The sequence below is a fragment of the Eriocheir sinensis genome, chromosome 23, assembly GCF_024679095.1.
Source record: "Eriocheir sinensis breed Jianghai 21 chromosome 23, ASM2467909v1, whole genome shotgun sequence".
Taxonomy (NCBI): domain Eukaryota; kingdom Metazoa; phylum Arthropoda; class Malacostraca; order Decapoda; family Varunidae; genus Eriocheir; species Eriocheir sinensis.
The window spans coordinates 19,871,159-19,884,278 of record NC_066531.1 but is presented as its reverse complement, the minus strand read 5'-3'; the positions used below and the strand labels follow the sequence as shown (position 1 = coordinate 19,884,278).

The window sequence follows — 13,120 nt, the reverse complement described above, 5'->3', positions numbered from 1 at the left end:
ATCTCTGCGGTGGTAGACGGTCACTGTTCTTCCCCTAAACCTATCAACAGTGGCGTTCCACAGGGCTCTGTCCTATCACCCACTCTCTTCTTGTTATTCATCAATGATCTTCTTTCAATAACAAACTTTCCTGTCCACTCATACGCCGACGACTCCACTCTGCATTATTCAACTTCTTTCAATAGAAGGCCATCCCAACAGGAAGTACACGACTCCAGACTGGAGTCTAGCATTTCCGATTGTGGTAAAAGAAACCTTGTGTCCTTCAATGCCTCAAAAACTCAATTTCTCCACCTATCAACTCGACACAATCTTCCAAACACCTATCCCCTATTCTTCAACAACACTCAGCTGTCACCTTCTTCAACACTAAATATTCTCGGTCTATTCTTAACTCAAAATCTCAACTGGAAACTTCATATCTCCACTCACGCTAATTCAGCTTCCTCGAGGTTGGGCGTTCTGTATCGTCTCCTCCAGTTCTTCTCCCCCGCACAGTTGCTATCTATATACAGTAGGGTGGAGTGAAAAAATTATTTTTGAATTTTTAATTTACTTGAGTGTGGAAAAGGTGCCAATGGGCTTTATAATCAATCATGTGAAATTATAAAACAATTGAAGCATTGCTTGATTGACCACCAGCGATTTTAATATATGGCATATTTCAAGATTTTACATGTTCAGTGACTGTCTGACGTCTGTGGTAGCACAGCAGATTACATGTTTCACCCTGTCAGTTTGGCTTGAGCTATTGAGCTGAGAGGTTGTGTGCTGCTCCAGGCTCCTATAAGGTGATTTTTACGATTATGCATTCATGTAATACCTAAATATACTGTATTTTTACACAAAATTACACAAAATCTTTCATGCAAGTTTATTCAAAATTAACATCTTAGTTTGCTTTAGGCTGTTTTATTGCATGATTGAGATTTACTTTAAGATTACAACATGTGTGGAATGTAAATTAATGTCAATTATAATTATGTCTGTTTACAAGTTGGTATTCTTCACCTTAAGTGGTTAATTGAATTGATGGGATAATGCCCCCCATAGAGAGCTCTGCTAGGTCTGTAAACATTCCATAGGGTGATATAATGCCCCAGTGTTATCTTTTTTTGAACCATTGATGTATCACTTACAGGAGTCTTATATTGTTTACAATTTATATTCTTTTTTTCCTTTCAGAATGGCAACTATTACGAGGGAGAAGGTGGCATGTGTGATTTTTAGCGCACCACACGAGATACCCACTAATGTTCTTCCAACCTACGCCGATGTTATGAAGGCCTACATCAATACAAGACAACAGTTGACAACGAAGAATAACAAATATCCACCATTCGCCGAAGTATCAAACAAAGTTTGCGTCGATGTTGAACTTGTTTGGGAAAAAGCGTCTCTTCCGACAGTGACACACGGACGAGTAATTGAAACACTGAGATCATACAATGAAAAATACAAGAAAATCTTGAAACCATACAAGGCTCGGAAGGGCAATGACAAGTACAAGCAACAACTTGAACAGTTCAGAGAAGACTCAGATAAATTATTTGACATTAGCAAATGCAAATGTGTAGATTTCCTAATGAGCTGTAAGTGCAAAAGAGCAGACAAAGTACCACTCAGTGAAAGAGACTTTCTAGTGGACCAGAGAGGAGCCAGGAAGATGATTATAGGAGGCATCGATTTGATGGAAACAAAGAGGCTACAGAAGAAAATATCCAGGAAAGAAAGTGAATCAAGAAGACACAGTGACAGCATTCAGCAAGAACAATCGAAGCAGCAATGCAATTCTAGAAGCTACAATGTGGAAGACAAGGACGACGACACAGATACCAGCGATGAAGATGACACTCTATCTAAGTCACACTGTAAACATGATCTACCAACACCAGAGAGTAAACGACAAAAAATGGCGATGACTGTACGATTACCATCTTTGGCTAAAGCTTGCGATAGAACGGGCGTCTCAGATCGAGCAGCAGCCATTATTGCCTCATCTGTGCTACAAGACATGGGAATTGTGTCTCCAAATGACACCTCCAAAGTCATTGATCGTAGTAAAATTCGCCGAGAAAGAAGCAGAACTAAACTAGACTCAGACAGCAGTATGACATGCTTTCCTGGATTGTACTTTGACGGTCGGAAGGATAAAACGATGAAAAATGTACGAGATGCCGCAGGACATGGCCACCGGGACAGAGTTACGGAAGAGCACGTCAGCATTATTTGTGAACCAGGTTCATCATACTTTGGCCATGTGATGCCGTCAAGTGGATCAAGCAAGGCGATTTCCAAAGCAATCTTTGAATGCTTGACTGTGCGAAGTGTGGATCTCGACAGTGTGAAAGTTGTCGGATGTGACGGAACCGCTGTCAATACTGGACATAATGGTGGAGTTATTCGGCAGTTTGAGGAATTACTACAAAAACCGCTACAATGGCTTGTGTGCTTATTACATACTAACGAGCTCCTTCTGCGACACCTGTTTCAGCATTTAGATGGAGCAACTACAGGACCTAAGTGCTTCTCAGGACCAATAGGGAAAGCTCTCACAGCATGCACGGAACTCCATATAACATCATATGAACCGATACCACTATTACAGCCACTGCCGCATGTTGATGTGAAGGACCTGAGCACTGACCAGCAGTACCTGTGGCAGATGTGTCAAGCTGTCAGCAAAGGACACTGTCCCTGTGATCTAGCATTGCGAAAACCAGGACTAATGAACCACTCGCGATGGTTGACAACGGCCAACAGAATCCTTCGCCTCTATGTTGGCCTCGATACACCATCCAACAACATCAAAACTCTTGTCACATTCATCATCCGCGTCTACGCCCCAACATGGTTCGCCATCAAAACACAGCCATCATGTAAAGATGGAGCCAAGCATCTGCACGGGATGATGGTGAGAACACGGTACCTCAGCTCCTCTCTAAAGAAAGTCATCGACCCGGTGATTCAGCGAAATGGCTTCTGCGGTCACCCCGAGAACGTGCTATTAGCCATGATAACAGATGAGCGACCACATATAAGGGAACTTGGACTCAGAAGAATCATGAAGGCAAGATCACATGTGTCTGCAAACAAAATCCGCAGATTTCAAGTGCCACCACTCAACCTCAACGCGACCGAATACCATGACATGGTCGATTGGCAGACTTTGACCGTGACGGAGCCTCCTGTTATGATGGATATGACGAACAACGAATTGAAGGACATGATCTCTGCTCAAATTTCACCAAGTGTCATCTTCCCTCGCTTCCCTTGTCACACACAGGCAGTGGAAAGATGTGTGAAGCTAGTTACCGAAGCTTCAGCCGCTGTGTGTGGCGAGACGTCCCGCCATGGATTTATTCGGGCTCGCATTGCTTCTCGGCAGCTTATGCCGAAACTTGAGTCTAAAAGTGACTATAAGTTCTGAATTGACCATTAACCATGCATGCATAATTCAGATTCTATCATTAGCATAATAGTGTGCTAAAATCACAGAAAATATATAGTCTAATGTTTACTAGTATTTTATGTATTTTTGTGTAAAATCGTATATTATTGTAAACTTATAACGCTTGGTGGCCCATCAAAAAATTGTCTGATTGAAATAAACCTGTTTTGATTATTGTTCTATTAATCCATTGATACCTTTTAAAGCCTTAAGTCTGTTAAAATTAACAAAAATATTTCTTGGGCGATTGGTGTAAAATTGCATATTATTGTAAACCTATAACGGCTGGTGGTCGATCAAAGAATTATCCAATTCAAATAAACTTTTTGCATATTGTTCTATTAGTCCATTGGCACCATTTAAAAACTCAAGTAAGTGAAAATTCACAAAAAAAATTATTTGGGTGATTTTCACTCCACCCTAATATACAGGGGCCTTGTCCGCCCTCGTATGGAGTATGCATCTCACGTGTCTCATCACCTCTCCTCTTCCAACTTATAGTTTTCTACCTCTTAAATTCCGTCGCGATGTTGACTCTTTTTATCTTCTATCGCTATTTTCACGCTGACTGCTCTTCTAACTTGCCTCCCTCCCTCCCGCGGCCCCCTGCACACGACTTTCTACTCATGCTCATCCCATACTGTCCAAACCCCTTATGCAATATTTAAGCAGCATCTTCACTCTTTCATCCCTCACGCTGGTAAACTCTGGAACAATCTTCCTTCATCGGTATTTCCTCCGGCCTACGACTTGAACTCTTTCAAGAGGAGAGTATCAGGACACCTCTCCTCCCGAAATTGACCCCTCTTTCGGCCACCTCTTGTGATTTTTTTCATCAGGAGCAGCAAGTAGCGGGCTTTTTTTTATATTATTGTTTCCTTTTTTGGCGCCATTGAGCTGTCTCCTTTGTTGTAAAAACATTATCACGCTCACGCACGCACGCACGCTCGCTCACCGTTCTTTGCGACGCGCACCAGGTCGTCGAGGCCACTGAGTGGGATATGACCTTCGCCCATACCACCCGAGGTGACCACCAGGTCGTATGTGTCTGAGAGAGAGAGAGAGAGAGAGAGAGAGAGAGAGAGAGAGAGAGAGAGAGAGAGAGAGAGAGATGTATAAGAAAAATACATATATTAATCTTTAAATATGAAACAACAACAATAACAATAATTCCACTCACACAGCTCTCCTGGACAGAGTGGAGTCTAAGGGTCTTCGTCTCATCAGCTCTCCTCCTCTTACTGACAACCTTCTACCTCTTAAATTCCGCCGCTATGTTGCCTCTTTTTCTATCTTCTATCGATATATTCATGATGACTGTTCTTCTGAACATGCTTACTGCAGCCTCCCTCCCTCCCGCGGCCCCGCTGCACACGACTTTCTACTCATGCTCATCCCTATACTATCCAAAACCCTTATGCAAGAGGTAAACTCTGGAACAACCTTCCTTCGTCTGTATTTCCTCCTGCCTATGACTTGACTTATTTCAAGAAGAGTGTATCAAGACACCTCTCCACTCTAAATTGACCTCTCTTTTGGCTACTTTTTACTTTAATCTTTTATGGGAGCGGCGAGTAGCGGACTTTTTTTTTTTTTTGTACTCTTGTTGAACTTGAGCCGTGTCCTTTGATGTAAAAAAACAAATCACTAATACCTTTGGGCACGGTGGAGTGTCCGCTGCCGATAAACTCCAGGAAGTCGTTGGTATAGATGCCAGTCTCCCGTTGCTTCATCATGCCCTCCGACGGGTCCACAGCGTCTATGTGCCTGTGGGAGTGGCTGTAGTAGTTGTAGTAGTAGCAGTATTAGAAGTAGAAGTTATAGCATTAGTAGTAGTTGTTGGGAATCAGTAAATTTACCCTACCCAACAGTTAGGTCACTCGCAAAGTGGATAACACACCGTCATACAATCCCAAAGAAACAAGTGCTTACCAGCTATTAGGTGGTGAAGGTATCCAACAAGCACCTCCAGACAGCCGAACAAATAATAATCCTACCGGATCCGTGTAGTAAAATCTATCTGTCTCAAATAACTGCTGGGGGCACTTAGCTGAGAAGCGGGTTTCAAAAGATACTGTTGTCTCTGAAGTCTCGTTGCCGGGTGTAGTATCCCTCGAGTCAGGTAACAGAAGGCACACTGCGTCCGAGTTAATGGGTGGGCTGCGGTGCCTTGGTCTTTACTTTGTGAAGGCCGGTGGTAGAGTGAGAGAAAACCAACCACGTGGGTCTGAAGCGATATTTTGAATTTATCTCGCCAGATGGCGTGGCTTTCCTCTCTGTTTCCATCGGTTAAATTAAATAATCCTTGCTCTTTAATTGTAATTCAGCAAGAACAATTAGTTATTATTTCATGAAAGGAAACACTTCACTATTGTTATTCCTTTCATGGTAAATATGGTTAGTCTTCAGGCAGTGAATAAGTTGATTCTGTTTCGGTTTGGGAACCGATGATCGAAGTATTTAAGTACCCTCCGAGGCTAATTTGAGCTCAGACGATACTCATAGTTTGCTTGAACTGTCGGCCCGATCTGCGAGAGCAGTACCTCTCCCGGTGTTGTGATGTACATGAGAATGTTTCCCTTTCCCTAATGCTGGGAGAAAAGGCGCTCACCCCTGGACATGACGTCATAGGGTATCTGCAGGAGATGGGCATCCTCCATCTCTTGTAGGGTCTCTTCATAGAAAGTTATTTGTATTTCACTAATGCATTTTTAATAAACATTTTATTATATTTTAAACTAGTGCTATATCTGAATGGACCATTTCAAAACTATCTTCCTAATAATATTTATCACCCTTAGATTATTTTAATTATTTGCCTTCCATTTTATTACTCCGGTGCCATATGACCAAGATGTTGCGGCGCCATTAAAGAAACTCTAAATCAATCAATCAATCAATCCCTCTAATCCCAAGCCATTCATAACACCACGCAGTCGTATTATGAATGTATGTAAATTCCATAAATAGATAACGTACAGACTAACAGTGAGACAAAACGTCATGCGCAGGTCATCGCTAGATCTGTAAACAATGGGGGTTTCCCCGGGCCAAGCCACAGGGCTCCATTTTAAGTTAGAGTCGATGGACTAAAGTAATGCCGCTCCTACCCGCTCCCAGTTCCCACCCAGCGGCCCTGCCTCTACACAAGCTGCTGTAATTTCCAACACATCGTCTTCATCTCTTGGCGTTGGACTCGTGTTGAGGCTGAGGCACTGGCAGGCAGAAGGCAGTGGACTGGAGGATATTTAAGTATGGTGACCGGACATCCCCCTGTCTGCGGCGCTGCGGCACCCACCTGAAGCCTTCCCGGTGGAGTTCGCGGCCCACGCAGCCCGTCCCGGCGGCCACGTCCAGCACCCTGGCCTTGGCTCGCCGCTCCAGGGGTACCCAACGCAGCGCCTCCTCCAGCGTGATGGCGGGGCCACGGTACCCGCCTTTCCAGATCATCTAAGGGGACGGGGAAGAGGGTGATTACAGGTGCGTACCCCAGGGGCCGCATCACTTCACTCCCGGACCTCACGGAGTAGTCGCCGGTATAACGCAAAATCATTCCAGCGATACCCCATGATTCTGCGTAGGCACTTGGTACTGAAGGCATCTCTCTCTCTCTCTCTCTCTCTCGCACCACGACCCGGTCTGAAGAACTCCTGGAGAAGTACCGTAGGCTCATCCAGCAGTATAAGTCTAAATCCCCTAACATTTTGATTTCAGGAGTTCTACCACGGACTTGGGCGGAGGGCGACTTTTTCAGTAAGGCCTTCAGCCTAAACAACCGCTTACAGACTCTTTGTAGGGAGCTTGACGTGGAGTTCTTAAACGCATGGGACAATTTCTATGGACAAAGTGAGCTCTTCCACAGGGACGGATTGCACCTTTCTCCCATCGGGGCAGCCAGATTCGGAAGGCTCCTCAACGACGCAGTACGTGTCATCCGAGCAAAAAACGAGTCACAGCCACGTCCCCCCACCCCGCCCGTGTAAATAGACGCCGTGCATCGCAACAAACCCGTAACCGTGATCCCGCAAGTACCACCACCTCTATTACCAAGCCTCTAGATAACTTAAAAATCCTTAGTTTCAATGCACGTAGCCTAAGGAACAAATTTGATGAACTGAGATGTCTTGCTCTAACAGAAAATTTTGACATAATTGCTATAACCGAAACATTTATCGACACCACAAATATTGATTTAAGTTCCGAATACAACATAGATGGCTACAGACTCTTCAACAAAGATCGTGTAAACCGTAGAGGCGGTGGCGTCGCCCTTTATGTCAAAAGCTATTTGCAACCCACTAACAAAACACCGGGGAACAGTAACGTTGAACATTTGTGCGTGCGAGTAAACATTGCAAAAGTCAATTTAAATATATATGTCACCTACAGACCTCCTGGGCAATCACTCGATGACGACCTTGAAATGTACAGCGTCTTAAGGCAGTCACTTAATAACAACGACTCACTGATATTAGGAGACTTTAACCTCCCCCATATCGACTGGGCGACACTGTCAGGTACAGAAGGCGAGTCACATAGAATGATCGAATTTCTAGAAGAAAATTATCTAAGCCAAATGGTTTCTGAGCCAACTCGACAAAATAATATACTCGACCTTGTTATAACGACCCTCGGTGTTTAATACTAACAGTCTTCCTCTCGCTCCCACCAACACCAGTACTATTGTAAATCTCGAGCATGCATTGCCTAATTTTGAAATAACAACCGATGAAGTCCTTAAAGCTCTCCATTCACTTAAAACAAATAAAAGTCCAGGACCCGACAAAGTATATCCTATACTGCTTAAAGAAACAAAGAGCGAAATACTCTCCTCCCTCACTACCGTATTCAATATGTCCTTGCGACAAGGCATCGTCCCTTCGGATTGGAAAAAGGCTAACGTGACACCGATTTTTAAGAATGGAGACAAAAAAATACCAGGTAACTACCGACCCATTAGTCTAACTTCAATTGTAGGTAAGCTACTCGAGAGCATAATTAGAGACATATTTTGTGAGTTACCTCGAAAGCCACTCATTAATTGGGGATTCACAACATGGCTTCCGTAACAAAAGATCCTGCCTGTCAAACCTACTGACCTTTTATAACGGTCTCTTCTCAATTTATGACGTAACCAAATCAGTGGACGTAGTCTATCTTGATTTCCAGAAAGCGTTTGATAAAGTCCCACATCATAAATTACTTTATAAATTAAAGCAAATAGGCATTGACGGTCAAGTAAAAAAATGGATCGCGAATTGGTTGAGCAACAGACAACAAAGAGTTGTGATTGACGGATTTAACTCAGAGTGGGCGCCGGTCACTAGTGGCGTCCCTCAGGGCTCGGTTCTTGGCCCAGTGCTCTTCATTATTTACATCAACGACGTGGATGTTGGACTCAATAATCGCATTGGTAAATTTGCAGACGACACAAAGATTGGTAACTCGGTTCTTACTGACGAAGACAGGCAAAGCCTCCAAGAGGATTTGCACAAAATTTCAGCTTGGTCTGATAAATGGGAGATGCCCTTTAACGTAGACAAGTGCCAGGTCCTTCAAGTTGGAACAAAAAATAAGAAGTTCGATTACGAAATACACGGCGTTAAACTCACAAGCGTTCAGTGCGTTAAGGACCTGGGGATTAAAATCGCGTCAAACCTCAAATTCTCACATCAATGCATCGATGCAGCAAATAAAGCGAACAGAATGTTGGGCTTCATTAAAAGAAACTTTTTATTCAAGAATAAAGATGTAATACTTCCGCTCTACATCAGACCCCACTTGGAATATGCGGTACAGTTTTGGTCTCCCCACCATGCAAAGGACATTGCTAAACTAGGTGTTCAGCGTCGAGCAACAAAAATGATCCCTTCCTTGCGCAACAAATCTTACGAAGAAAGGCTTTCCACCCTTAACATGTTCTCTTGAGAAACGTCGCCTCCGAGGAAAACTGATCGAATGTTTTAAAATACTTAATGGTTTCACGAATGTAGACAGAACAAAATTGTTTATGATCGATGCCACTTTGCGAACGAGGAACAATGGCACAAAACTCAAATGTAGACAAGTAAATTCAGACTGCACCAAATTTTTCTTCACCAACGTTGTAGTGCGAGAATGGAATAAGCTCCCACCATCAGTGGTCCAGTGTAACACGATTGACTCCTTTAAAAACAAGCTCGACCGTCACTTCCTTGAACTTAATATTAACTAGAGAAGAAAAGCAACGTTTTGGAGCCATCTGATTAATGTAAAATCACTTAGGTTTAAGGACAGACCACCTAGTCTGGACCATGGGGTCTGTGTGGTCTGATTTTCTATGTAAATTTATGTAAATCTCTCTCTCTCTCTCTCTCTCTCTCTCTCTCTCTCTCTCTCTCTCTCTCTCACCATCTCCTCGTAGTTCTCGGACCACTCGTCGTAGCCGGCCGCCATCTCCTCCGGCGTGACCCCCGACCTGTGGACGTTCTCGTTCGCCCTCATTGCCACGTCGCCCCGACTGCCGCCCTCAGACATTATCCTGCAGCAGGAAAGAGACGGGAGAATCACAGGCAGGGCATGACTACAGTACATTACAATTCCTTTATACATCCTTTATATATTTACGAAGGTAGGTACGGTTTTCTAGCCCTGCGCCGCACTCCTCGCTGATTTGACGGCTGGCTCTCAAGCTCCGCCCACCTCCATGACAGGTGTGGCCCGCCTCTCTCTCTCTCTCTCTCTCTCTCTCTCTCTCTCTCTCTCTCTCTCTGGAATGGAATAGACTACTATCCATTTCAGAGCCTATGACATACTGTTTTTCGCAGATATCTTTCAAACGAAGACTTGGATCAGCATGGTGCTTTGGCACACATTATTTCACACACTCCGCTAATTTTTGACACTATTGTGCATTGTCAAATGCGCCTAATTATGGCGTTTACTCTTGACTGTGAAGTCAAAAACCTGCCTGAGCTACTACGCATTCGAACAGGCGAATCGTGACGTAGTAGTGACGTCTATCCACCCACTGCCTTCACTCCTGGATACCCCTACTCCCACCGCTCCCTTCCCTTCCCTCCTACCCTTCTCCTTATCCCCCTACCTCTTTCTCCTCCATGCCTCCGTTACTCTCTCAGTTCCCCCTCCTTCTCTCCTCTCTCTCTCTCTCTCTCTCTCTCTCTCTCTCTCTCTCTCTCTCTCTCTCTCTCTCTCTCTCTTGCGGCTACACAGTATATGAATCCATGCACAAGTATGATGAATTAATGGCAGAGAAATAAAAATTATATGCCGAGTGTAGTTGGATTGTTTATGCAAACAATCGTAATCGATGCTCTTGCTTGTTTCACTGTTACACCGTATTTGGTGAGCGAAGAAGGTAACATGGTAAGTAACGGGCATGCGGCCGATAGACTGCTGATACCCACATCCTGTGGAGGAAGGAGTATTTCATCGCTGTGAACCATGGCCAGCTTGCAGCGATGTTCCCGTGGGTGCAAAGGAGCCATCGTACAACGACTCTTTCAAGTCTTTAATCAAGAGAATATTGAAAATAAATTGAGGATAAGTTTGAATAGGTAAGTAATGAATCAAAATTTGTATTCCGTAGTTACAAATAAAAGTCACTATATTTTACAGTTACCCATGACAATAAAAGTGAACATTCACAGACTGTGTGGAATATCATTTGGATTGTTGTCCTGGTTAAAGAAATGGTTAAACATGAAAATTTCGAACATGCTATCTAATATGATTTCCTTTCCCCAACAGGCCTTATGATCGTGTTGCAGAGGTCATGGGAATGACCGCAAATGCAGTGCGCTTGCTGGTTCAACGGAGCACACGTTCTCGGCCAGATACTGCACAGCGCGGGACAGCTACTCCCCCTGTGACACTGTTGGTGGTAGCGAGTGTTCTAAGTGCTAATCGGTTCACGGATAGAGAAAGTCATATCCGCCAGGGTTACTTTATTGGACAGAACTTACACACCTCATCATCACAAGGACAACACATATGATAGGTGTTTGTTTGTGTATGCGTTTGTGTGAATGTTGTTTGTGTAGGTTAACATTTAAGTGTTGGTGTATGTGTGGAACAATGTGTAACGGTGGACAACAAGAGAACGTGGACGGACAGTCAAAGGTAAACAAGTAACAAGAGATAAACAATTAGACGCACAAGAAACAGAGAGACGGGAGCACGAACGAAAACATTGACACAAAATAAGAATGAACAATGAGTCTATACTGCAACGCCCCATTTTCTGTTTTCACTGGAAGAGAGCACGCGACTGCTTGAGCGGTGGCTGCTACAAGTACTCCCCCCCAGTGACGAGGAAGGAGGAACGAAATCTTCCCAGGTGCGGGGGCGCTGTGGCAGACTTTGATGCGTTGCGGTGTGTAGTGTTGCGCGGTGAGTTGCGCTGAGTAGAGTTGCGTTGAGTAGTGTTCAGCTACGGTGAGTCGAGCTGAGGTGAGTAGTGCAGTGACAACAGCTACAGTAAGTCGAGCTGGAGTGAGTAGTGCGGTGACAACAGCTACGGTGAGTCGAGCTGGAGTGAGTAGTGCGGTGACAACAGCTACGGTGAGTCGAGCTGGAGTGAGTAGTGCGGTGACAACAGCTACGGTGAGTCGAGCTGGAGTGAGTAATGCAGTGACAACAGCTACGGTGAGTCGAGCTGGAGTGAGTAGTGCAGTGACAACAGCTACAGTAAGTCGAGCTGGAGTGAGTAATGCAGTGACAACAGCTACGGTGAGTCGAGCTGGAGTGAGTAATGCGGTGACAACAGCTACGGTGAGTCGAGCTGGAGTGAGTAATGCGGTGACAACAGCTACGGTGAGTCGAGCTGGAGTGAGTAGCGCGTAGGAGACAGCTACGGTGAGTCGAGCTGAGATGAGTAGCGCAGTGAGGACAGCTACGGTAAGTCGAGCTGAAGTGTTGAGCAGCGATGAGTTGAGCAGCGAGGGGTTGAGCAGCGAGGAGTTGAGCAGCGCGAGTTGGGCTGCATGAGGTGGGCTGCGTAAGGTGGGCTGCGTAAGTTGAGCTGCGGTGAGTGAGTGGTTGGCTGTTTAATAGATCCTGGAAGGCTTGAATCCGCACTCCCGAATCGCGAACCACGTAGACGGGTCCTGAGCAGAAGAGTGGTGCTCTGAAGGACACCGCCGTAGTAGAGGAAGAGTTGCATGTCGTCGTCAGGTATGGTGAAGTCGAGCGGCGTGGAGATGGGCAATAGGCACTGGCGTAAACGCGCCGGGGGCCACGGCAGTCAAAGAGTGCGTCGAGGGAACTGCGTGTAAAGGCGCTAGCTGACAGCGTGTCAGGGGCCTCGGCAGTCGGTGAGAGTAGAACGACTGCGTGTATTAAAGGCGCCAGCTGCCAGCGTGTCAGGGGCCTCGGCAGTCCGTGAGGGCGTCGAATGACTGCGTGGTAAGGCGCTAGATGCCAGCGTGCCAGGGACCACAGCCGGTTGAGAATTGAGGGGCGCAAGCATATGCCAGGAGCCGCGGCAGTCGTGAGTGCGTCGAACGACTGCGTGGGAAGGCGCTAGATGCCAGCGAGCCGGGGGCCACAGCGAGTTGAAAAGTTAGGGGCGCTAGCATGTGCCAGGAGCCGCGGCAGTCCGTGAGAGTAAAACGAACTGCGTGTACTGTAGGCGCTGGCACGTGCCAGGGGCCTCTGTGGCTCGGGGAG

General features: G+C 45.4%; 1 protein-coding gene across 1 annotated transcript; it reads left to right on the top strand.

Annotated features, from left to right (window-relative positions):
- Positions 1-1,186: 1,186 nt before the first annotated feature.
- On the top strand, positions 1,187-11,209 carry LOC127002598 (uncharacterized). The gene is made up of 3 exons (XM_050868681.1): positions 1,187-1,942; positions 2,609-3,070; positions 11,201-11,209. Exons 1-3 carry the CDS (start codon positions 1,187-1,189, stop codon positions 11,207-11,209), a joined length of 1,227 nt encoding a protein of 408 aa, XP_050724638.1.
- Positions 11,210-13,120: the final 1,911 nt, after the last annotated feature.